Consider the following 25,922-nt stretch of genomic DNA (forward strand, 5'->3'; position numbering starts at 1 on the left):
TTTGGCTCCTCTTCATTCTTATCTCTGGTTTCCCCACACTGGAAACCTCGCTTGGAGGAACCTTCTTCCACTTACTCACCGCCTCACAGCGTGAGTGACGTCCTTCTCGCCCGGTAGCTCCGCCCACTTAGTCCCCGCCCTCTTGAGAGGGGCGCGCGCGGGTGAAAGAGCGCGCGAGCGAACGCCGGTGGGGGGCGTGGCCGCGGCGCTGAGGGGGCGTGGCCGCGGCTATTTGACCCGCTGGCCGCTCGCGCCCGTTCTCTCTCTTTCTTCGTCTCCTCGCCGTTCCCCCTCCTCCTCCTGTTTTTCGCCGCCGCCACCACCGCTGCTCTTGCCGCGGCCCCTGCGCGCCCAGCCATGCCCAACATCGTGCTCTTCAGCGGCAGCTCGCACCAAGATCTATCCCAGCGCGTGGCCGACCGGCTGGGGCTGGATCTGGGGAAAGTGGTGACGAAGAAATTCAGCAACCAGGAGACCAGGTGAGGCGTTGAAAGCGGATTGGGGATGTTGGGGGGGGGGTGGATATGTGGAGGAGGAGGAGGAGAGGCGAGCTGGCGTAGGCGGCTCAGCGCCTCCATTGCAAGCCATTTCCTGTGCCCCCCCTCCCTGAAAGCAACAACAACTGAGGCCCTGAATCCCAGCGTCGTGGGTTCGAGCCCCACGTTGGGCAAGTGACTCCTGCATTTGCAGAGGGTTGGGCTAGATGACCCTCGCGATCCCTTCCAACTCCTGCGTTCGCCCTGACTGGGGGCCGCGTAGAGAGGGACACGGGCGGGAGAAGATCTTCCTGTCTTGAGAAAGCGAGGGGTGAAAGGACGGCCATAGTGGGATTGTGGGGGCGTGGGGATGCGGGAGAAAGAAGCCCCTTGAAAGCTTAAGCGCGCTTTCCTCTCCGTTGCGTGTTTTGTGTGTGTATGCAAAGTATGGAAAGGCTAATGCGAACTGGACACTCTCCTGTTTGCTCATAAACCTGCGCGGGAAAAGGGCGTCCTCTGTGTCGCAGGATAATTAATTGTTCTGCCCTAAGCGGGTGGTTTAATATATTTGTCTGAGGCCTACAAACTAGATAATAGATACTGTAGATAGATATCTGAGGCCTCGAGTGTATGCTTAGCTCTGGCCACGCTTTCATTGCCCCGTTTTAGGAAGAACAAAACAAAATGTACTCTTGTCGCTTTTCTCTCTGCATGCTTTATTTCTCAGGGCCCCCAATTGTAGATTCAGCAGGCACTTGTAGCCAGGTGAAGCTACTCAGAAGCGTCTGTTACATATGCCTTTGCATGTGGTTTTCTTTTTCTTCCTTTGCTTTTATAGCTTAATGTTTGGACTAGAGGTGGTGATGAGGATGATTTACATTTGTCCATAGTGGGGATTTGAGGCATGCATTCTGGGCCTTCACATCTCTAGTTTACACATGAAATGCCTTATTCACGTTTTAAAACATAATGTGTGAATTATTAGCCTGTTGTTTAGAATGATTGCACCAGTTCTTGGCTCTCTCAAAGTGTGCCTAAATGCAGAATCTGAAAGTCCACATGCCTGGTTGTACTATTAACAAATTCTGAGTAACTACCATATCTTAGTAAGAGTACCGTCACTTGTTAATCTGATTGTGAGTCTGCACTTCACCGATAATCTGTGTTTGCCTGTAAGCATGTCTTGAAAGCCTATAGGCTGCCCTTTTCCTCCACTCTGACAACCTTGATCGTGACAGGACAAAAGAGTGTTTAAAAGGCCCTACTGATCATAAATAATCTAGAGTTAAGGCTGAGCAGTGAGGTGGCCATGTTTGCTTACAATAACTGCCCTAAATTGTTAAAGAGAGACTAAAGAGCTCCCAAGGGATCTGTGCAAACTGACTGAACAAGCAGTAAAATGGTAAATGCAATTTGGTGTAAACTAGTGTCAAGTACACACATTGGTGCCAAAAAATCCTCTCCTTAATTTCATATGCACTTATAAGGTCTGAACTGACCAAGAATGAGACCTTGGGGTCTTAATAGATAGCTTAGTGAAGATGTTGACCCAATGTGCAGCAGCTGTGAAAAAGGCAAATTCTGTGTTAGGAAATAATTAAGAAATCAATTAAAAACTGAACTGCCAATAGCATATTGCCATTATGCAAATCTATGGTGTGGCTGTGTACAGTTCTGGTCACCTCCCCTCAAAAAGGATATTGTAGAGTTGGAAAAGAGCAACCAAAAAGAGATGACATGATAGAATTCTATAAAATTTTGCATGGCATGGAGAAAGTGGATAGAGAAAAGTTTTTCTTCCTTTCATAACACTGGAACATGTGGACTTCTGACTAAGCTGAACATATGAAGATTCCAGACAGATAAAAGAAAGTGGTCCTTCATGCACCTTTGGTCCTTGAATATGAAATGTGGTTTGATCAGTCCAATAACACCTTTCATATTCCAGGACCAAAGCTGTTTACGAGCTGTCCTAGATCACACATACATATCCTATTCCTCTCTCTTTCCCCTAACTCTACTCTGACGTAGAACAGTCTGTTTCTCTGTTGCCTCTCATAAGACATAGGAATGTGGCTGTTTCTCCTTGAGATGGGAAAGTTAATCACAGCTTCTATAGCCTTTCCTGATTGTCTTCCATTGTAGAGTATCCAAGATCTCTTGCCTGAAGTGCTATCTCATTTTCCCAGCACTTTAGAGCCTGGGTAGATATAATTATTTCTGTCAGATACCGCTTACCATTTCAGATGAGTCTGCCATGTAGTTGTGGCTGGTAGAATGTCACAGGAACAGAAAAAAAGATTTTCTGCTGCATGCATACCAACTCAAGAATGCTTTCTAGAATCAGGGTTTGGGTTTGGTTTTTTTTTGTGAGGGGTGTCTGCGTTGTTTGGCTTAGTTCATAGAACTCTTCGCTAATTATACCTTGGCAAGAAATGTAGCTAAGAGGCTTCTCTAAACTTGTTAAGAGACTAAAATTGGACACTTTATAGATGAAGACTCCTATAGAATCATAGAGTTGGAAGGGACCCTCTGGGTCATCTAGTGCAACCTCCTGCAACACAGGAATCTCAACACACAAGTCCTCTATCCAAATTAAAACCATACTGGACCCTGCTTAGCCAAGTTTTTATTTAAAACAGGAAGCAACAGGATGGGCAACTCTATGGTTTTCTTCTTTGTAGCAGGGCATTCTTCCCTGTCATCCTATATTCTTTGTCCCTAGGCCGAATCCCTAGCATCTCCAGTTAAAGGGTTGGGTAGCAGGTGATTCAAAAGGCTTTAAACCTGAACAGCCATTTCCAGTTAGTGAGCAGTGATGTGCCAGGTGAACCAAAATATTGTAGCTTATTCATGCTGCTGTATATAGAAGTACACACGAGTTTATTTCAGGGAAACTGAACACTAAGTTATGCCTGAGCTAGAAGTGAGATGCTACTCTGTGCAAGAGCTGTGGTGGTTGGGCTGTATCCCTTAGTATATACCTAACTTGGGTCCTTAATTAGTGCACTAATTAAGGACCCAAGTTAGGTATATACTAAGGGATACAGCCCAACCAGTCCCTGTGAGGGACAAGGGATACAGGGAAGTCCCTCCCAAGATACTTAAGCAAGTCTTGGTTTAGGGATAAGTATGCCTTTCTTGTACTGCTTGTGCATGAAAGCAAAAAAAAACATGCTCACAATAAGTCAAAGGCACAAAGAACTTTGTATCTCATTGATGCTCCACTAGAATGGAGAAGTGACATCAGTTTAAGCAGGCATCCCCAAACTGCGGCCCTCCAGATGTTTTGGCCTACAACTCCCATGATCCCTAGCTAACTAGTGGTCAGGGATGATGGGAATTGTAGTCCAAAACATCTGGATGGATGCCTGGTTTAAGGAGTTCATCCTACGGAACTGCAAACATTCACGTTTAAAATGAATAGCACAGTATGGATGCTATGACTCTCTTGCACTCCTGATTGTAACAGTTCATGCTTGGAAGTAAGCCTCATTGACTTCAAGCATACAAGCTAAACATTTTAACCTTAAGCTGTCCTAAACTGACTCAGAGGACCACAGCAACTCTCTGTTGTTGCTGCTGCATTCTCTAATTTTCCAGCACGTGATCTGGCCTGGGGCTTAGAACAAGCACTGTGTGCACTCTAATCGCATCTGCTTCACGTGTGTAAACAAAAGAAGCTTATTGCTTGTGTTTCTTTACACACACACATACACACACCCCACCAATGCTAGTGATGGCTCTTGGTGTTATTGGGTTAGTTGTGAAAACAAAAAATAAAATAACATAAAGTTGAAATAACTGAGCTAAAGTGCAAGTTCCTTCATTGATTTGTTTCATTGATTTAAATTTGTGTAAAACTGATTTTAGTCCCTTTGAAGTTTCATTCGTATAACTGCTTTTTGCTGCTCAAGAGCTAAGTTCTATTTGGCTATTTATTGCTGTCCCTTGTTTCCTGGCGGGCTGTGCCACTAATGCTAACACAGGCAACGCATGCATGCATGTGGGCTCGTTGCAGCACATTCCGCGTACACGAACAGGTTCTAACTATGCATTTAAGCTTGTTGCTGCGAGACAAAATCGTAATTCTTAATGTCTCTTGTTTTGAATATATTTGATTTCCTGGCATTGCAAGTCCACATTCAGTCTTTCATAGAATCATGGAGTTGTAGAGTTGTAGCGGACTCCCTGTAATGCAGGAATCTCAACAAAAGCATCTGGTGACAAAGGGCCATCCAACCTCTGCTTAAAAACCTGCAAGGAAAGAGACTCCACAACTTCCCAATTGACAGCTCTTTCTATTTCCTGCCACTAAAACAATTTAGCATTTTTAAGTTACTGTGATTCTCTCCTCTCCTTTCTGATGAGATATATTTCTTTAGCAGCTTTTTTTTAAAAGCACTTTGAATATCTTCTCATTCAGAATGGGACCTAAATAATAATTGAGAATGTTGAAAAGACTGCATTTGCTTGGGATGGTGGTTGTGTAATCCCATCGGTGTGCTCAAAGTGCCATTTTAACTTTGCAACTATCCTGTGTTCAAGTTAGTCTGAGAGATACTACCGGTATCTTAGTTGACCAGCTGTTTGGATTGCGGTTTCCCCACATCCAAGCACAGCACTCAAGCACTGGATCTATGACCAAGTTGACTTCAGATATTTGAGCAGGCTGAGAGCAAAGACTTGACAGTTTAGTAGGGAATGATAAGGTGCTGATCTGTAGCAGGGGTGGGTGGTTGACATTGTGCCTTGGAGTGCCTTGTATGTCATCAAACACACGTTTTTCTGCCACATATTCACATGTCAGGAAGTTGCATGTGACCTGGACAATAAATGCAGTGGCTCACATACGTTAACTCCCCCCTCCCCCCACAAATATAGCATTTAAATGCTGTGTGTCTGTCCCTTTAAATGTGTGTGAAGCATTCCGTGTTTTCTGCCAACAACATTTAGAGCTGCAGCCACCCACTGTGGTTGGAAAAACAAATATTGCTTGTGCAATTTAAGTGAAAGTATTCTTGTTTTTGAACACAAGCAAAATATGAGTTTGGCCATCCAGATTAATATCCCAACAGGCCTCGCAGCATTCTTTTTTGTTCAGTGCTTATTGCAACAGTATCGCTGGGAGTTTGCAAGTGTGTGCTCAGCATTACGCATTAATAGAAGTGAACAATTAACCAATTGGCTCAGTATTAAAATATGGTAATCCTCTCCCAGAAAAGCCCTGAGGCAAATGCCTGTGTACATTGATAAGCCTTGCCCTGAGGGTCAACAAACTCTTGTTCTGTTGGACCAGCGTAGGGGGCAAGTTCCAGAGTCAATAGGCTGCCAGCGCATCCAGCCCTCCTAAGCTAGGCTGCCAAAATTGCACATAATTGCATTTGAGCTGTTACGTTCAGGCGCAGTAATACAATGCATACAAATTGAATGGCGTGGTGTACATCCCAAAACTAGGGGAGGGTATGTGGGGATAGCATTTCAGTGAGAAATATTGGTATTACAGCAGTACAGCATTAAATGTAAATGGTTACATGGTGTACAATGTGAAAGTTGCATTTCCCAATTAAGCAGAAGGAAAGAATCTGCCTTCCCTATCCAGATGCAGCCCATAAATAGGTGATTGGTGCTGCAGCAGAGGTTGTAGGGCTCTGCATGCAGGCCCAGCCTGGGAAGTTCCTGCTTTCTTGTTCCATTCCTTCTCTCGGGCCAAAGCAGTTGCTTAGCTTACTGCAAAAAAGGCACAGCTTATTGCCTGAGTTTGGAGCGTGGTGAAGTACAAAGATTGCAAGCTTAGTGGACGTAAGTCAAGGATATCAAGTGTAAGCAAACCTTGGCCATCACTACATTCAGCTTCTCATGGCAGTGAGTCCCAAAAGTGCATTGTTTCTGTTTGAACCTCTTGTCAATCACTGTGTGGATCCTGAGCTCTGGGATAATAGGTGTAGTGAACTCTCAACTCTGCCCATGGTAAAGGAGCCTCAGTCCCATTTGCCCCAAGCAATGGTCTGAGGGCAGATAATACAGCAAGTTGCTGAAGCAGCTGTTGTTGTTAATTAGTTAAATTTCTTACCCACCCTTCAGTAAAAGGTTCCAGAGCAGATGATCACAATTTAAAAATACGAAACTAAAAGTTTCAAATAAATGATAGTCAAGAGAATAGGGTGGGTTCTAAAAACACCCACTGGATTCCATAAGCCTTTGTGGATGGACCACCCCTGCAGCATGAAGTAGCCACATTCAGCCTAAACCTCACCAGGGAGTGAGCCATACATGACAGCAGGCTCACAATGAGGCCCTCCCTCCCATCCATTTTGTGGCAATGACCAGGTCAAGCTATGTCCAGCTACATGCACCGTACCAACAATGGACTGAGATATCCCCATGGTTGTCATGGAGGCCACGAAATCCTGCAATTATTGGATATTGGAACAGCGTTCGGAATTCCCATTGTTCTAGACGTGTTTTGTGACGGAATTTCGTTGGTGCAAGCAGTTTCTGAGCTCTGGGTGCAGTACTGCGCCTAAGATTTCTGATTAAAACTGCAGAGTGGAAGGAAAGGAGGGGCTTTTTCTGCCTCCCCACTCCCAGCCACTCTCTGAAGACTGGAGAAGAGACCCTCTTAAGAATATTAGGGGGGTGGGCAGGGGAAGGACTAGACCAGGGACGTCCTACTCCCAGTAGACTGCGATCTACTCGCAGTATTAAAAAACTGGTAGTGATCTACGCATTGTCATAAAAAAATCTAGCAGTGATCTACCCAAAGTTTTTGAGCTTTCTTAGGAAGCAAGAGTTGTTTAGCTTTTGTAGGAAGCCAAAGTTGTTGTTGTTGTTGTTGTTTTGCTTTTTTTGCTTCTTCTAAGGAATCATAGAGTTGGAAGAGACCACAAGGGCCATCCAGTCCAACCCCCTGCCAAGCAGGAAACAGCATCAAAGCATTCTTGACATATGGCTGTCAAGCCTCTGCTTAAAGACCTCCAAAGAAGGAGACTCCACCACACTCCTTGGTAGCAAATTCCACTGCCAAACAGCTCTTACTGTCAGGAAGTTCTTCCTAATGTTGAGGTGGAATCTTCTTTCTTGTAAGATCGCTGGGAGATCGCTGGGGGGGGGCAGAGATCAACCAGGATCTACCAGGAACACCCCGTGATCTACCAGTAGATCACGATCTACCTGTTGGACATGCCTGGACTAGACCCTGTGAAAAATGAACATAATATCTTAGCGCTGTTCATTCATTTTCAGCTTTGTATTCTTGTTATAAAAAAGTGTGCCTAGACATTCCATCCTGTAACCTAGGTTTAAGGTGCCATTTAGCTCCTGGCTTTCATATCTCAGTTTCTAACACTGATATTGAAATTCCCCAACTTCACATCTGAAACTGCCTCCACCAGCTCAGCTAGGGAAGTTGTAGTGCAGCAGGCTGGATAGTATACTTATCAACCTCCCTCTTCTGTCTCTAGCCTGACACCTCAAGCCATCTCCTTGAACTCGGACACAGTTCAGATTGGACTTCTGAGGAGAGAGATGGCATTTTTATGAACAACTAGTGTCATTCAGCCCGTTCAGTAAACGGGCGCTAGCCGGGCGGGAACGGAGGGGAAGCCCTGGGACCGCGCAGGTGTCGCCTCCGTCAAGTGCCTGAGGCCCACTGGCCCCTCCTCCGCCTCCTCCCACTGTCCCGAGTGGTGACGGCCTCCTCCACCTGCCTTCTCCTCCTCACCTGAGGAGAAGGAAGAGGTCTCTGCCGCCGCCTCCCGCAGCGCACCTCAGTTAAGCGCGCCGCCCCTTGCTCTCCTGCCGCAGCTCCCGCTCTCACCCCACCCGCCGGCGAGCGCCTGAGGCCCACCGGCCCCTCCTCCGCCTTCTCCCGCTGTCCCGAGTGGCGAGGCAGGAGAGCGAGGGGCGGCGCGCTTACCTGAGGCGCGCTGCGGGAGGCGGCGGCAGAGGCCTCTTCCTTCTCCTCAGGAGAAGGGAGGTGGAGGAGGCCGTCGCCACTCGGGACAGCGGGAGGAGGCGGAGGAGGGGCCAGTCTCTGCCCTCCAAGTCTCTGCGTCCAATCCCTGTGTCCGTGGGGCACATGCGCAGTAGCGCAGACACAGGGACTGGATGCAGAGACACAAGGACTTGATTATATAGGATAGCAAGCCTACTCCTCTGACCTTGACAGGTGGTGCACCAAGTACCCAGGTGGACATAAACTGAGCTAGCTTAATGTCACTTAGATCATCCAACTAGGTCTCAGTAGTGGTGGTAATAGTAGTAGTAGTAGTAGTAGTTGTAGTTGTTGTTCAGCTGATCTTCCCATCTGTGTACATTTGCTCACCTCTGTACCTTCCCCATCATGGAGACAGTAGCTAAGCATGTCTGGCTCAGATCAGCACCAGGCTAGATCACCTGGGAGTTCTTTAGCATAAGAAATGTCCTGTGGGCTGAAAAGAGAACCCATGGGCCTGTGTGGTGAGTGGGTCTGAGAGAGAATTGTGCCTAAATTGTTTTAGAATACTTGCATGAGGACCTCTACCCTTTGGACAAAGAATCATGTTGCCACACTGAGCCACATTCGATAATGTTCTCTCTAGGACTTGGCGTGGGGGGGGGGGGTTCGGCTCTTTTGGATACTGTGGATCAGGTGTCGGCAACGTTTTCCGGCTGTATGCCGGATCATTGCCACTGACGCTAGTCCGTGGGCCGGACACATCCTGGACATGCGCAGAAGCAATTTCCAGCTTCTGGGTATGGGCGGCGCGGCATCGGAAATCGCTTCTGCGCATGCCTGGACATGCGCAGAAGTGATTTCTGACATCTGGGCATGCCCAGATGCTGTTTTTGGCGCCACTCTTCAAGTCCGCCGGTTTGGCGCGGCGTGGGGACTTGCCGAGTGGGCAGCTCGTGGGCCGGATAAACGGCCTCCATGGGCCGGAGGTTGCCAATGCCTGCTGTAGATTAAAGGCCATGGCCATGTCCACAAATGAAACTTACATTAGCTGTTGGGCTTCACACCTATGAATCAAACAAAATAAAATATAAGTGTGTTATTTCTGTCATAGGTGAACGATACTCATAGTGCATTTGAGTCAAAGGTACCATGGCATAAGGAGGGTATAGCTGAAGTAATGATTTGTGTAGCTTTGATTCCATTTGGAATGTAATATTTTTTGGGTGGTGGGGATTTGTTGTGATAATTGTGCTGAAGTCCCTGCAGTGCATTTTATAAAATGGTGCAAATTCAAAGTGAAATAAGGAGGTTTAAAAGTGCGTCTTTGTGTATAAAATCTCAGCTGTCTAGTGGTTTGGGCACTTTGCACCAGTCACCCTTCGAACTTGAACCGAAAGTTCCAAATGGCTGGATTTAATAAATTGCATAAAACAAACATTGTTCTTCTGGGGGAAGATATAGCTTGATTGCCCTTTTATCCGTATCACCACAGCAGAATGATGTTTAACCTTGCAAGGGGGGTCGGAGAGATGGGGTGGAATCTTAATCGTTAACTAGTAGTTTTTTGTAACAGTGGATTTTTTTGTAACTAGGTAAATGATGCAAACTCCTGGCAGAATCAAGCCAAAATTAAGCCCTTTTATGCTCAACTGATTTCAGTGGGAATAATGAAGCATGTGCTCAACTAATCTTACGCTCTTGAGGCCCTGTCTGCACTATACAAAGTAGTACTGCACCACTTTAAATAGTCATGGCGTCCTCCACAGAATCCTTGAAACTGTAGTTTGCTGGGAAGCTGAGAGCTACACTTCTCAGAATGGCTTAACAATCAATTCTTCTTCCCAGGAGCTAGTGAGTTGAGACTTAACAGTATGCCAAGTAGTACAACACCCTATAAAGGCAAAGCCTGTGGTTAAGTCTATGATAACGCGTGAAGCCTCTGATCACATTGCCACAACTTGTTGGTTTTTAAGGACCCCTCTTGTCTGAAAAGCAATTTTTGAGTTTGGCGAGTAAGCCTGTGTCTGGTACATTATCTGCAGAGAGCTAAGCTGCTTAGTTACAATGTATTGTTTAGGAACAGAATTTAAGTATTACTTGTCTGCTTTATAGACTTAACATGCCCGGTCATGTCATCGTTGTGTCTCCATCTTTCTTTCCAGTGTAGAGATTGGTGAGAGCGTAAGAGGGGAAGATGTCTACATCATCCAGAGTGGTTGTGGTGAAATAAACGACAATTTGATGGAGCTTCTCATCATGATCAATGCTTGCAAGATTGCGTCGTCCTCCCGAGTTACTGCAGTAATCCCATGTTTCCCTTACGCTAGGCAAGATAAGAAAGACAAGGTAGGTGAGCGGTGGTTACTCTCTGAAGGTGCTTATCAAAATAAGAGTCATCCTCTCCTGCCCCTGTACAATTGCCCTGATTTGCCAAATTATGAAATGTTTTTAGAACCTTTGGCTCTCCAGATGTTGATTGGCCCCAGAAAGCAAGGCCAATGGTTAGGGATGAGGAGTTTAAGTTCAGCAACATCTGAAGGGCCAAATGTTCCCCACCCTCCGTTTAGACTAGACATCCCCAAACTGCGGCCCTCCAGATGTTTTGGCCTAGAATTCCCATGATCCCTAGCTAACAGGACCAGTGGTCAGGGATGATGGGAATTGTAGTCCAAAACATCTGGAGGGCCGAAGTTTGGGGGTGCCTGGTTTAGACTATTATGAACAACCTAGTGTAGTTAAACCTGCACTATGCAGAATTTTTAGTTAGAAGCAAAGTTTCCAGTGAAATTGGTCAACTTTGCTCCCAAGTAAATTTTGATCTTAACTGGCAAAGAGGATTCTTCCTCCCTAACCCATCATGGTGCCCCTGAGATCAACATGGCATATTTGGTAGTTGATACGGCAAATATTAATGTTGCAAATGAGAGCTGAGCAAATTCTACCACAAACACAGTTGAAAAATCCAAATGTAAGTACCTGTGGGTGTGATTGGCATAAAAATAGTGCAGCATAGTATGAAGCAAGGAATTTATTACTGTATGCAGTATAGTTCTCATTATTTTTCATGCTGAGATACCGATAAACAATTGTATGCATTCATGTCAATGTTACACATTTGCTTTAAAAAAATCAAAAGGATGCCTCCTAGCAAATCTTCCTATGCTGTGTCTTCTGCCTCAGTTTAATTCTTTAACTCAATTATGTTAATTGTGCTGTTTTCCATACTTTAGTAATGCATTCTTTTAATTATAGGCATTCTTGGGCTCAAGTGTTTGGCTACCACAATTTTTGCAGCTGCGAACAAATCAGTTAGAGGCATAACACATTCTGAAAAATATTGTGCTTAGACAACCACGTGAGATTAGTTTTGGGACTGAGAGATAAGTTATAATTAGTTCTAACCACACTCTTGGAATGACAGGGCAGGGAATGCCATGGGAAATTGCATCTCCAGTCATGATTTACCATTATAAATATTATGCAACTTGTTTGGAGTACAATACCCCACATCTTTATAGTGATCCCCCCCCCTTTTTAAATTAGATAAACCTGCTTCATTGTTCCATTTTGGAACGTTTTATTCTATTCATATTAGAATATTGGAGAGCTGATCATTCTTCCCCAGTAATGAAACTTATTTCTACTTAAGATCTCTTACAATAAGACGACAAGTTTTTGATAATGACCCTTTTGCTGCCTTAAAGGTTGGGGGGGGAAGATGCTGATCCAGGTGATCTCAGAGTTCCATTTTTTACTTTTATCATTTCGTATCTTAAAGGGAAGTCACTGAGGATGCAATATTCTCTTTAGTTCTTCAAATCATATGCAACATCCTTCTTTCAATATGTCGAATCTTACTACCTGATATTTAACCCATATACACATTCTTTTTGCAACACTAAATTTTTCACCGCATATGAAAGAGGTCAATGGGGATTCTGATTAAAATTATTTTAAAAATTTATCCTATTCTTGCAGATGAGAGAACAGGATTTGCATATTTCATTAATTGACTTTTGTTGTGTTTTCCTATATAGGACCAAGGTAGATGGGTAAGTGGTACTTTACAGCTATCTTGATTTAAAATGTACCATGGATTATTAGAATCTCGGCTGACCCATTTTGATCTCAACTTGTTGAGTTTAAATTGCATAATATTTTACTACATTTGAGCAAGCTCTGCCTCCCTTATCAAGAAAGGGGGGGGGACTGGGATTTTTGCATTTCCAGATAACATTACTACTTTTTGCCAACACAAGAAAGTTCATACTGAAGTTTATATCAGACCTTTTCCAAAGTAAACGAAAAATTAAGTAACTCAGAGCAGGAAAGTTTTAAATCTAAGCCACTATTTAAGACTTATGTGTATATATATATATATAGGATATTCACCACACATGCAGAGCAAATTCCTTGATTATTGGAGCAGCAGCATAAATTATTCACAGTTTTGAAGGAGAAAACTGGAAATTGGGTTGTGTAGGCATGACACACACACACACACACACACACAAACACACACACACACACACACACACACACACACACACACACACACACACACTAGAAACATATAAGCCAAAAAGTGTGGTAGACAAGTTCACCTGTCCAGACCCAAAAGTTGGGTATGGTTCTATAGGATGCTGAGAAAGTAACTGGAAATTTCCAGGTTTCAGATCTTCTAAAAATATTGATGTCATTCTGAAATATTTGTTGTTTGCGTTACATAAAGGAGCTGTGACTAATAGCTTTGTCTCTTGCTCTTCATCCTAAAGTGTAATTTGTAAGCAGAGAGCAAAATGTCCAGTAGTTAACTCCTTGAAGGTTCAAGGATTTGGTTTTTAGAGGGGTTTTAAAAAAAACCCCAACTGATTTCCAGATTTTATTCACGAAACATACAAGCCAGACCAGCACTTATGAATGGTTCTTCTGTTGGCTCATTGGGTTCCCTTTTGAAGCATTGATTTGCCCCAATCAGAAAAAGAAATGCTAAGTGGAAATGTTCGCTGTATTAGAGAAGGAACAACTTTTCCCCCCTCAAAGGTATTTCCCTGTCGGTCAGTTTAGCTAACAGCCCTCAAATTTTGGGCCTTCTTCCGTGGTGTGTGACTTGGCTTGTTCACTTGGGTGACTTGGGTTTACTTGCTAAGCTGTTCCCTGCAGGCACCTTTTGTCATGGTGCTCTTGGATTGGAGGCATGTTGCAATCTAGATGACGTGGAAGCCAATTGTGCAAGTGTCTCCTTGCCCAGTGTTTGTACTAAAAGGCGATCGCCAACATTGAACCCACTTGCCCTTTTTCTCCTCCACCTGCGTATCATCCAACCTTGAAGAGCAGGTTTTTGGGGAGTTTGGGGCAGAGATGGAGGAAAAATAATAATAACAACAACAACAATTTATTATTTATACCCTGCCCATCTGGCTGGGTTTCCCCAGCCACTCTGGGCGGCTTCCAACAAAATATTAAAATAGAATAGTCTATTAAACATTAAAAGCTTCCCTAAACAGGGCTCCACTTCAGATGTCTTCTAAAAGGCTGGTAGTTGTTCCTCTCTTTGACATCTGGTGGGAGGGCGTTCCACAGGGCGGGCGCCACTACCGAGAAGGCCCTCTGCCAGGCTCCCTGTAACTTGGCTTCTCACAGCGAGGGAACCGCCAGAAGGCCCTTGGTGCTGGACCTCAGTGTCCTGGCAGAACGATGGGGGTGGAGACACTCCTTCAGGTATACTGGATCGAGGCCATTGAGGGCTTTAAAGGTCAGCACCAACACTTTGAATTGTGCTCGGAAACGTACCGGGAGCCAATGTAGGTCTTTCAAGGAAAGAAAGGAGAAGACTATTGTGCAAGTTAGGCTGACACAAACTGGATGCCGCCCAGAGCGCTTACAATTTGGCAGCATCAACAAGCTGTTATTTGAAGTAAATCTTATGCTGGTGTGTGGATGTGGTTTTCTGAATATTCAAAAAGTGACAACATATTAATGGCTTCACACGGGAGACACCTTAATCTTCAGAAAGTGTTAATGACCAATTTTTCTCCTTGCTAATGAGAACCAGATAAATAGCTTGGATGTGACCTATCTACAGTTGGGCTTTGAGAGGCCAGAACATCCCATGAGGCAAAGTAAATACTTCCTACTAATTATCAGAGATGCCGTATCTGCGCTTGTCACACTGGTGTCTTAACAAGACGTAGCTTTTGGACCAGTGGTTGGGGAGATGGGAATTGTAGTCCAAAACATCTGGAGGGCCGAAGTTTGGGGATGCCTGCTATGCAGTCCCCCGTTCATTCATTGTGAGAGGTGTAAAACTTCTGGGCAAACTGCATTGCAATGAATGTGTACCATATGGCAGAAGCAGTTGGTGGATTGTGTCATGCGTGTGACTCTGCTATGCGTAAGGGGAAGCTGATTGCCCCATCTCAGTTAAATCTAACATGTAATCTAACAGTAATTCATATACATCTTTATTAAAAGCAGTTTGCAATGCATTAAACAACAGTTTTAATGAATAAACAACAACCCACACCCAAAATGAGCTCAGCCCCAAAACATTGCTGTCTGTGTATCATCTGTGCAGGTAGTGGTTTCTGTCGCAGTTCTTTCTCAGTTCTGTTGTTCTGCAGTTACTTTTATGTTCTGAGTGTCTCTTCTTTCTCTATCCCCTCTCGTCCATTTTCAGCCTTTTACAACTCTCCTTTCTTCTCCTGACTTTTCCCACTTCCTGCAGGCATTGCAACTGCTTTGCATCCTGAGCATTTGCATTTGTGTTGGAATTTTAGGACTAGCTTCCTAAAGTGAAATGTAAAAGAAGCAATCAAAAAGTTAGGGGCGTGGGGGTACTTGGAAGAATTGACCCTTAGTGGAACAGTTGCATTTCAAGTATTTTCAAGTGCTACATTTTAGCAAGACGAATTTCTGTAGTAGCAATACTGTATGTCCCATTCTGCCAAAATATTGCATGCTTGGTGAGGCAAACCTTTTACAGAGGAATCAACTTGTGACTGTGTTTTGCATCAAAAAATGGGGTGATCTGGAATGCATTCCATTCCCCCCCCCACACTTCTTAGTGTTTTCAAAGTATCTAAATGCCATTTTGGAAAGGCCTACTTCCCAGTTAAATCTGGTTCCTCATTCCTATGAGCTAAACTTCATCACATGGGGAAATGATGTCAGTGTTTACTACTTAAGAGGGACGACTTGTTCACACTGTTCAGTTCCAAAATACATGTTGCCTCAGTAGCCAAATGTTTCCAAATACACACTTGCTGAGGCAACACTTAATGTAATGTGGGGGAGGGGGGGCAAGGGTATAGGACCATTTGAAATTGGTTGGGGCGCTCGCCGCCATTAATAATACACCTTGAAAATTCTGCCCTGCTGGTTTCTCCCCTAGTTGTTCCGGGTACCTGAAACCAGATTTCCTTTTGGGGTGAAGGAGAATTTTTAAAAATAAGATTTTAAGATCTTTCATAATACAACACAATGCAATAACTAATCTAAACAAGAGAGAGAGAGAGAGAGAGAGAGAGAGAGAGAGAGAGAGAGAGAGAGAGAGAGAGAGAGAGAGAAGAATGCAGAGTCCTCTGTCACAAGTAGGTCTCTTGGGAGTCTCACAGCCTCCTCCCCTGGGAGATCTTTGGGGACCTGTGGTCTTCCGGGTGGATAGTTCAGTTGTTTATGGTGTGGTGCTGATAATTCCAAGGTTGCAGGTTCAATCCCTGTATGGGACAAGCTGCCTATTCCTGCATTGCAGGGGGTTGGACTATAGATGATCCTCAGGGTCCCTTCCAATTCTGTGATTCTATGAAATCCAATCACCCCCAGCCAGCATGGCCAGTGCTCAGGGGTTAAGGGAACTGGAGTCCAATAACATCAGTTGGGCCCCAGATTTTCTACCCTTGATTTAAAAAAAAAAACACTGTTGAAGTGTTTGTAGGGGACAACTAATGGGATGAGCTGATCTCTCCCCTGCCCCCAGATTATCTTCACAAGGCAAATGGGGTTTGAGTGCCAAGAAAAGCAGTTTTGGGGGAGGGAAGTTTCAGTGGAACAACAGGAAAGGCAGAGAAAAGTGGTTCATTGTGTGCAGGGTCTCTGCTGCAGATTGCCCCCCCCCCCAGTTGTTTTTCCTTATAAGAAGCTGTGGTTTTCAGCATGCATTTGTGTACAAGGTGGAGTTTGGCCCTGACTATATTAAACTAGTTTGGATGTCTGGAGTTAGCAAGTGGCTTAAAAAATATCCAAAGAGGTCTAAAACAGAAGCCCTTGCTTTTAGAAAAGCCAAACAATTGTGTCCAGAGTCCTGGAGTGGATCTACACTGACGTGTCTAACATTCTTAGGAGGGCATTGGGTATATCGTTCTAAAATGTCACAGGGCATACTTTAAATTTAAATCGTTTTTCTTACTTTGTTGTTGGTTTATATTCGTCAAAACGCTGCTGGTGGCTCTGCAGCGCCCTCTGGTGTCACATTTTAATAACGCATTAAGAACGTTAAAAGCAACGTGTAATTTTTTTCTCTGCGTTACCGCAACCCTTCCTTAACCCATTCCTACCGTTAAAAACATGAGTGCATATCTGCCCCTGGGTTGGGACAAGAATTGAGCGCAACAGCAGGTAACATTTGAAGTGTGTGAAGAAAGTGATTTGAATACTTGTTGCAAGCCTGAAAAGCACACATTGGGGACTGCTTACCTGGTGCCAATGTCTTCCTGATGCCAATGAGAACTGAGAATGCTCAGTGGATACTAAGAGCTGCAGGATGTTGAGTGTAAGGTATATAAAAAAGGCAACTGGAAGGGAGGCTAGAGGTGAAGGTGTGGCTGGCAGGCTGGAACCCTGAGGAGAAGCACTTCTGTTAGGATGAGGATACAGCTGCAACATTTTGTTTTATATAGAGAGATGCATAGATATTATAAGAAGTGTGGAAGAGCTCTGATCTCTGTCCACTTGCATCGCTTGAACCGAGAGACCTTATGACTTCCTTCTCACCTGCCCCACAACCCCAAAGTTCATAAAACCTGTCTTTTGTTCCCTCCAGAGCCGCGCTCCCATATCTGCAAAACTTGTCGCCAACATGTTATCAGTTGCTGGAGCAGATCACATCATCACCATGGATTTGCACGCTTCCCAGATACAGGTAATGAGGATTCCTTTTTCTCTCCTTCCTGTATGCTGCTTCCCTTTGTGTGTTTGTACTGCCATCAGGAAAATGTGTTGGGTTGTGTGCAGCTACGTAGGTCTGTGTGCAAGCAGAATAAACACTTGCTCTTCTGCTCCTCCCACCTCCAGCTGTCCACTGCATCGGTTGTGCAGTGTTTTTTGTTTTTTTTTTGGAGGGGGGGCATATAGGAGGCTGTAAATGGGAGGAGAGGAAGGTGAAATCCCATTGTGTGAGTAGAAGCTTGATTCCCCCCTTTGTTCTATCTGTCTACTAAAATTTGTGCCCCACCTTTGTAAACAAAAAGTCAGCTTGCTTGTGGAAGCATTAAAATGATAGTTTGAATGCTCACAGCATGTCTCCAGTGCCTACTTAAAAGTAGGCAGTATGGGCCTTCTCTAGGGATATTGCTGCATCATCTGAGTAGCACAACAGGCAAAGACCCTTTTCCCTCACCCGGCTGATAACAAGAAGGGTTTCAGAAGCTGAGTGCGGTTCTTTACTCGGTTCAAATGGACAAGCAATTCCTGAGAAAATATTTGTTCCAGACTGATTTAGGGCTTTAAAAACTAAGGCCACCAACCTGAGTAGAGCCTGGAGACAAGTTGGCAGCCCGTGAAGAGGATATATTCAACTGTCATCATATGATCCACCCTGCTAGCTGCTGATGGCACGATTGTTGAGCATCTGGACCAGGGGTCAGCAAACTTTTTCAGCAGGGAGCCGGTCCACTGTCTCTCAGACCTTGTGGGGGGGCCGGACTATATTTTGGATAAAAAATAGGAACAAATTCCTATGCCCCACAAATAACCCAGAGATGCATTTTAAATAAAAGGACACATTCTACTCATGTAAAAACATGCTGATTCCCGGACTGTCCACGGGCCGGATTTAGAAGGTGATTGGGCCACATCTGGCCCCCGGGCCTTAGTTTGGGGACCCTGATCTGGACCTTCAAGAACAGCTCTGCACTGCAGCGATCCATATGTTGCAGTTGACTCTACTAAAACTGAAGCCAGGTGTAGTGATTTCCTTTGGGCAATCCTGTGGTCTCCAGGGTTGCTTTGAAGCATCATGGGCTTTGTTACAGCAGTGGTCTGTTTAAATTCCAGGCTGGGGCATTTTAAATATGTAACAAGCAACTGCTATCTCTCCAGCTCTCTCTCATAAAGCCTCAGGTTGTTGACTGTCAGCTGTAGACAACACACACACAGTCTTGGAAGTTTTCTCAAGGCCAAGTAAGACACCTGCTTTTTGCTCCCATGGGCTTCAAACTCTTGAGTTTGCTGTGCATGTGAAGGGGGCGTAATCATGTAGGAAGGTCCAAATGGCTTCTTTCATTCTCAGAAAGTGACAGCTTTTTCAGTAGGAAGAAAGAAGTGAAGAGCAGCTCCCTTAAGTGACAGAATCAAGAGAGGCAGAGGACCAGCCTCGATGCTAATGAGAATTGGGATGCAGTTTATTAAAATGAACACCACCCACCCTTTTGGAGTCACTAAATTTAGTCACTGTCACAAAGCTGTGGCTGTTACATGGCTGCTTAGATGCAGGCTGAAATGTATTCCATAAGCTTTTTTCTTGCAACTGTTGGGGTGTCCTTGCCTCTCTTGTTTCAAGCATTTCAGTGAAACGGGCATATCAACAAGAGTGTTAGAGGCTAGACTGCATGACTAGCATCTCATTTAAAATGGTCAACCACAGCCATTTAGATGTTGCGCTTGGACATATATTGGAGCAAAGGTTGTATGTGCTTCTTCCCATGTTTGGACAGTATTTGCCTTTTGTTTTATATACTCTCATCAGGGTCGTGCCTTGTGTCACCCCTCACCAGCCCTGCTCCACACTTCCCTCAGGTGCTTTTGTCTGGCTGGAATGTGTCCTTGTTCTGGGACAATACTGTACCTCTAGTTTGTCTGGATAAAGATGTGTGAGCATATGGGAGCTTCCAGCTTCTACATGGCTGAAGTGTTGCCTGCGGTGCAAAGATAAGAGTCTCATCCATTGCTCTGCCCAGTTTCGCTTGTGACCCTGCCCACTTTTTTCACTGGTCCCACTCAATACTGGCTTACAATCCTCAGGAAATTACCTAGTGGCTGTGGCAGAGAAAGCTCCTCATTTGCTTATTTTGCATGAGTTTTTGGCAGTTGTTAGCCTACCTCTGCAGCTTGTTAATCGTATGAAAATCTGTATCTCCGTAAATTAATACCTGGCTGCCTCCTTTCTTGCAATCTCCAGGGTTTCTTTGATATCCCAGTGGACAACCTGTATGCAGAACCAGCTGTGTTGCAGTGGATCAAAGAAAATATTGTAGACTGGAGGAACTGTGTCATTGTCTCACCAGATGCAGGAGGAGCAAAAAGGTAGAATGCAATCTCCAGCTAACCTGTTGTATTATATAGTTTCTGACATGCAGAACCCACCTTTTTTCTGTTATGGAAGCCAAGGCAGCTTACATCCTTAGCTTCAGAAAAGTGCTGACCGCAGGAGCCTTCTGACCATATGCTGGGAGGAACAATCTCACCAGCATTCCTTTTACAGCGCAGAAACCACTTTGGCAATTGATGTTTATCTAAGTGATTGATAGGTTGCTTAACTTCTGTAGATGGAACATTTTTTTAAAAAAGGAGTGTGTTCCAAGCAGTTCACTGGCAATCTTACCTTCTTAAAATAATTTCTTTGTCCTGCTGGATCAGGACAAAGAGCCATCTAGCCTTGTTTTCACAGTGGCCAACCAGATGATTTTCAAGCTCTGAACTTTGCTTGGTGGGCAAGGCCCACTGAGTGCATCAGCTCCTGAATGCTAGGGATGCTTGTGTGAGATCCCACAGGAACATCCCAGTGTAGGAAAGGATTTAGACATTGGGAGAGGATATATTGTTGTTATCCTTCCTTGCTCACGCGAGTTCAGCAGAGTACCATCCTTTGCAGCTTAAACTTGGAAGCTAAGGCAAGGTTCATGTAACCTCCTAGAAACAATAATGCAGAATGCTTTAAGGCATACTGGATTTTCCCTGGTACTGCCTATTTCCTCCCCCTTAAAAACAACAATCGCACACACAGTTTTGTGAAGTGGTAAAAAATGTATTTACTTAAATAACCTCGGTCTTGAAGAAACAGTTAACAGTAGCAAAATGAAGGCACTTTTATAACGGCTATCTAAGTTACAAATGTACAAAATGTAAGTTCGAATATGGTGACTGGGCTGCAGAGCTCAGACATGCATGTGCCGTCAGCTTGAAGAAAGAGGAGGATGCCCATATAGGCAGGATGTATGGAGGGTTACCGCTTACTGCCAGAGCAGACAAAGGAAGTGATCTCTGGCAAATTTTACAGGAAAGCTCTGTGAGCCTCAGCCACTTCGTGTGACCATCTGGCAAAGCATGAAAGTGTTGGTTTGACTGCAATGATGTCCCGCATCCAGAACTGGAGTGCTGTGCGGGGCCTTTACCCCTAAGCAAGTTGGAAAGCCTAAAGCTCTTTCCATGCCAGGCAGGTCTGCTTGGGACCTGATTGGCATTTTGTTTGCTTGTTTATGTTTATATACCACCTTTTCCTCCAAGGAGCTCATGGTGGCAAACATGGCTCACACCCTTTGCATTTTATCCTCACAGCAACCCTGTGAGGCAGAAAGGCAGTGTGACTTGCCACCAAGTCATGGCTGACTAGGGATTTGACACACTAAACCCCTCTAAATCCATACTTGCAAAAGTTACCACTGTGACATCTGTAGAAACTGCTTTCAGCTGCCCAGTCACCAAGGCAAACGTGGATTAGGCCTTTGCATTTAGGTCTGGCCAGGCACCTGAAACTCGGGCACACTATACTGAAAGCACAACTCACTGACAGGAATTTTGCTTCTGGCTGATAGAGAACCACTAATAGTGCTTTTCACCCTGCCCCTAATAATGGTAGTGATAAACTTGGGATTGTTGTTGTTGTTTAGTCGTTTAGTCGTGTCCGACTCTTCGTGACCCCATGGACCATAGCACGCCAGGCACTCCTGTCTTGCACTGCCTCCCGCAGTTTGGTCAAACTCATGTTTGTAGCTTTGAGAACACTGTCCAACCATCTTGTCCTCTGACGTCCCCTTCTCCTAGTGCCCTCAATCTTTTCCAACATCAAGGTCTTTTCCAAGGATTCTTCTCTTCTCATGAGGTGGCCAAAGTATTGGAGCCTCAGCTTCACGATCTGTCCTTCCAGGGAGCACTCAGGGCTGATTTCCTTAAGAATGGATAGGTTTGATCTTCTTGCAGTCCACTTGGGATTGTACATACTCTAAGTTACTCTGGATACATGCTGCCCAGCAGCAGATGGGAAGCCAGTGCAGGTCTTTTCAACTCCAGCATCGTGTGTTGGTGGTAGTCTGTGGGTTACCAAAGCCTCCTTGAGAAATTAGCACTCTGGTTTTATTCAACACAGGCAGCAACGTGCTGAGTAGTCCCAACCTCCCTAGCCTTTGTGGGAAGAGCACAGAGGTCCTCTGTGGTCATGGGAGTCTTCACATACCAGAAGGCTTCCATCCACAGGACACGGAATCCTGCATGACTAGGATTCTGGGTCACAAGCAAGCTTTTACAGGTTCAGCCATATGCACAAAGACTTGGGTGCTAGAGGCAGGCGAGGGCTGCCCATCATGTGCATTTTGCCAGGAGAGACGTACTTAACAAAATTCTGCACTCTAATGAGCAAAGATTCTCTCTCGCTATCAAGCGTACCCATTATGCTAAATTGAGACAGCTAATGTGATCAAATGCAGCTAATTTTTAAAATGCTCCATCAAGCAAATCTAAGTCCTGATTATAAATGTCGCCCTGCCTTAAATCGAGGGGAGTGGGGGTTGAATTTTGCTTCATCTGCTGCTGTTGTAATGTTTTTATAGGTTCTAAAAAATTGAGTTGACTATGTTTTGCTCCCGCTTGATGCAGAGTCACTTCAATTGCTGACAGACTGAATGTCGAGTTTGCCCTGATTCACAAAGAGAGGAAGAAGGCCAACGAAGTGGACCGGATGGTCTTGGTTGGGGATGTGAGCAACCGCGTAGCCATTCTTGTAGACGACATGGCAGACACATGTGGCACAATATGTCACGCTGCAGACAAGTAAGTAAAAAACTGAGGGAGACCTTCATGCTGAAGAGAATCTGGTAGCAGCAGAGGTTTCTTTTGGGGGGGGGGTATGGGTTTCATTTTAGTTCAGGAAAAAGAGATCTTGCCCACACAAAACATTGGTTTCTCTGCCTGCCATGACTTAAGTATGTTTTTATGGGTATCTTCAATCTTAATTGAAATACACCGTTTTAGGAAATACCCTGTTAATTTACTCTACGGAGCCTACCTAGGTATATAGATGAAATTTGCAGCCAAGTCATCGTAACTGTGCAGGATGGGCTGTAACTGGTTTTTAACATTGTGATATGTTGGGAGGAAGAAGCAGCCAAGATAAGTGAGCAAGCCCCAAAGCCTCTGGGGCTCATGCAAGCAGGAGGGGCATCAGGGCTTCCTGCCTTCACCCGAGCAAGCAGGCTGTGTCTTTCCTTCTGGGGTGGTCAGTTGCTCCAGGTGGAAAGATGCAGCCTGCCCTCCTGGGTGAAGGCAGGCAGACGACAGGTGTGTAGTGTTTGGGGGAGCCACTTGGGGCTATTGCCCCTCTGGCAGCTGGGCAGGCCCTCTTGCTCCTCCTCCCCTGGCACGGGTGCAGCCATGTGCACACATGAACCTTGGAGACAAGCTCCGCCACTAGAGCATGGAGCCTGAGAAGCACGTCTCGGGCTCTGTGCGTCTGTCTGCCTTTGCTCGAGTGGGTAATTACTCTTGTAGTTTCCTGAAACTTGCACTCTAGATTCGTGCTGACATTCATACATCTCCCACTCTCCCCCTTCCTATGTTTTATAGATTAGTGTCTGCAGGAGCAACTAAGGTTTATGCTATTCTCACTCACGGGATCTTCTCTGGCCCTGCTATTTCACGGATCAATAATGCTGCCTTTGAAGCAGTCGTCGTCACCAACACAATCCCACAGGACGAAAAAATGAAGCATTGTCCCAAGATTCAGGTATGGTGCGCTGATTTACAGCAGCAGTTCATCTTTTTGAGCTTTACATAACAGTTTTACAAGCCACATTAAGGGGATAAAATAGTTGTGTGCCTGGGGACACCCCCCAAGATACAGTGGTGCCTCGCTAGACGAAATTAATTCGTTCCAGGACTTAATTCGTCCTACAAAAATTTCGTCTAGCGAGGCACCGTTTCCCATAGGAATGCATTAAACTGGTGGCGGCAGGCGCTTTCCTGAGCCAAGAGAGCAAGCGCTGCTGCTGCCAACGACAGAGACGGATCGGACGAAGCTTCAGAAGCTTCGTCGGATCCGGCTCTGTCGGGCGGGGTGGGCGAAGGAACGATCTTGCGCCTTTCCGCCACCGCTGCCAAGCCCCATGCCGGCTTTTCGCGGCGGCGGGGGAAGACCTTCCCCCGCCGCCGCCTCTTGCCTGCCTCCCCCGGCACGGAACACAACTTCGGAGGTCTCCGAAGTTGCGTTCGGTGCCAGCTTTTCGTGGCACGGTCCGATGCTCCACTACTCCCTCCCCCTGCCCGACAGAGGCAAATGCCGGATCTGTCGGGCGGGGGGAGGGACAAGCGGCTCTGAACCCCGGAGCCGAAGTGCGGCGGTGTGGGGGTGTTTTGCCGCCTGCCTTCCCCAGGCCAAGGGGAAGGCAGGCGGCAAAAAGCCCTGGCAATTTTTCGCTGCACGCTGGACTTTGCAGTCGGAGGTTTGTTTTTCTATAGAAAACCTCGTCTTGCGAGGCAACCTCCGATCGCAAAATCCATTCGTTAAGCGAGGCACCACTGTAGATCTTTTTGAGGGAGGTGCAATGAGGTGCTTCCTCACCAAGGCCAGATTTGCAAAGAGGGAAGTTGCACTCAAGTCTGGCTCGTGAGGCAGCTTCATTGCATGATAGTCCAATGCAGCTTGTTGTTTCATCCCATGACAGCATCACAGCCTCCTAGGCCTGGGCAGAGCATGGTGTTAGCTTCACTCGGTATATTGCTGCACCTGAGTCCTTCTGCTACCAGCGTGCCAAGGGAGAACAAGCTGCGTCCAGGCAGGGGGACTCAGTGAAGGGGGACTCCCTTGTACAGAGGGAGCAACATGCTGCATCGATGAGGCACAATACAGCTTGTTCCTCCCTCCACTTCTTCAAACTGCTTGGCTGAGGAGTGTGCCACTGCCCTTGCCTCAGCTAAGCAGTTTTACGGAGTCCCTGACCAGAAGTGCAGCGAGGTCTCTGTTAAACTGCTCCCCAGTTGGGGGAGTCCCAATCCTTCTCCTGCTTGCAAATGAGCAGGAGAAGGATTGGGGCTACGCAGGTGGGGGCTTCATGCCCTCCCTGGAGAAAGGTAGCTTGCCCGTGCAGGGCAGAGGCAGCTTTCCGAATGGAGCCTGAGTGCACTTGGCTGCTGTTACCTGGGATGGTAGGCTATGGCTGCACGCAAGCTGGAGGGGCGGGAGCAATGTCGCTCTGCCCCGCAGCACTGGGAACAACCTGTCATCCTGAGCAGCGGCTGGGGTCAATGCAGCTTGTTGTTTCAGCAGCACCAGACTACGATGTTGAAAACCCGATACCACGTCCGCTGGTATCGGCCACAGAGGGCTGGGCCGGTGAGGCTGCAGCAGGCTCCCTCCGCTCCTGTATAAATCCTAAGACTTGGCTTGGAGACTTGGAGAGAGATATAGTTATGGTCAATTCTACATTCTGAATACATATCAAACATGCTAAATCAGGTCCTAATTGATTTATGGCTTGTACTAGGCATCCCTGGTGACTCACCTAAAAAGCCTCTGCAGTGCCTTATTTGGGAAATGATTGCTTAAAACACTCTTTAATAAACCCCAAAGAAAGAAATGAGTAAGGATGCTGGGGCCCTAAATAAAGTTTACTTGGTATTTGTTTGTCTCAGGGGTGTAGTCTGGAGGCACATGAGACCAAGCACCAGCAGCATTGCGTCCTTCGATGGCACCTGGGGCAGACATGTTCACGGAGGCTAAACAAAACCCACTGCGCCAACCCAACCCTTGCCACTGGGTACAGTGCATGGGGGAGCCTGGCTGGCTGACACAGCCTTTGGTGGGCACTTCTGGCTCTATGCCCCCATCCCACACTGCACCCCTTCCTTGCGGAACACCACAAAACAAGTCTGGTCAGGGCATGGTTAACGCGACAAGAGAAATACTAAAAATTAATACTACAGGCCTTGGAGGGAAAGTGTTGTAAATATCAGTTCTCACTGCCCTCCAGTGGCAACAACTCTCATTGCCGTTATGCACAGTTTCTGTCTCTTACCCACATGTC

The 25,922-nt window shown here is 45.8% G+C and overlaps 1 protein-coding gene across 2 annotated transcripts in view; it reads left to right on the forward strand.

Moving 5' to 3' along the window:
• Positions 1–246: 246 nt before the first annotated feature.
• PRPS2 (phosphoribosyl pyrophosphate synthetase 2) overlaps positions 247–25,922 on the forward strand; it is a 28,615-nt gene continuing 2,939 nt past the window's right edge. Inside the window, exons 1-7 of one of the 2 annotated variants that reach the window (XM_035114295.2) lie at positions 247–479; positions 10,578–10,761; positions 12,453–12,467; positions 17,456–17,554; positions 19,811–19,935; positions 22,501–22,674; positions 23,467–23,626. In XM_035114295.2, the coding sequence (XP_034970186.1) occupies positions 358–479; positions 10,578–10,761; positions 12,453–12,467; positions 17,456–17,554; positions 19,811–19,935; positions 22,501–22,674; positions 23,467–23,626 (879 nt within the window). In that variant the 5' untranslated portion in view covers positions 247–357. The remainder of the gene's footprint in view (positions 480–10,577; positions 10,762–12,452; positions 12,468–17,455; positions 17,555–19,810; positions 19,936–22,500; positions 22,675–23,466; positions 23,627–25,922) is intronic. The other variant, XM_035114297.2, reaches the window with a different exon arrangement.

Source organism: Zootoca vivipara, chromosome 4, assembly GCF_963506605.1.
Source record: "Zootoca vivipara chromosome 4, rZooViv1.1, whole genome shotgun sequence".
Lineage (NCBI taxonomy): Eukaryota > Metazoa > Chordata > Lepidosauria > Squamata > Lacertidae > Zootoca > Zootoca vivipara.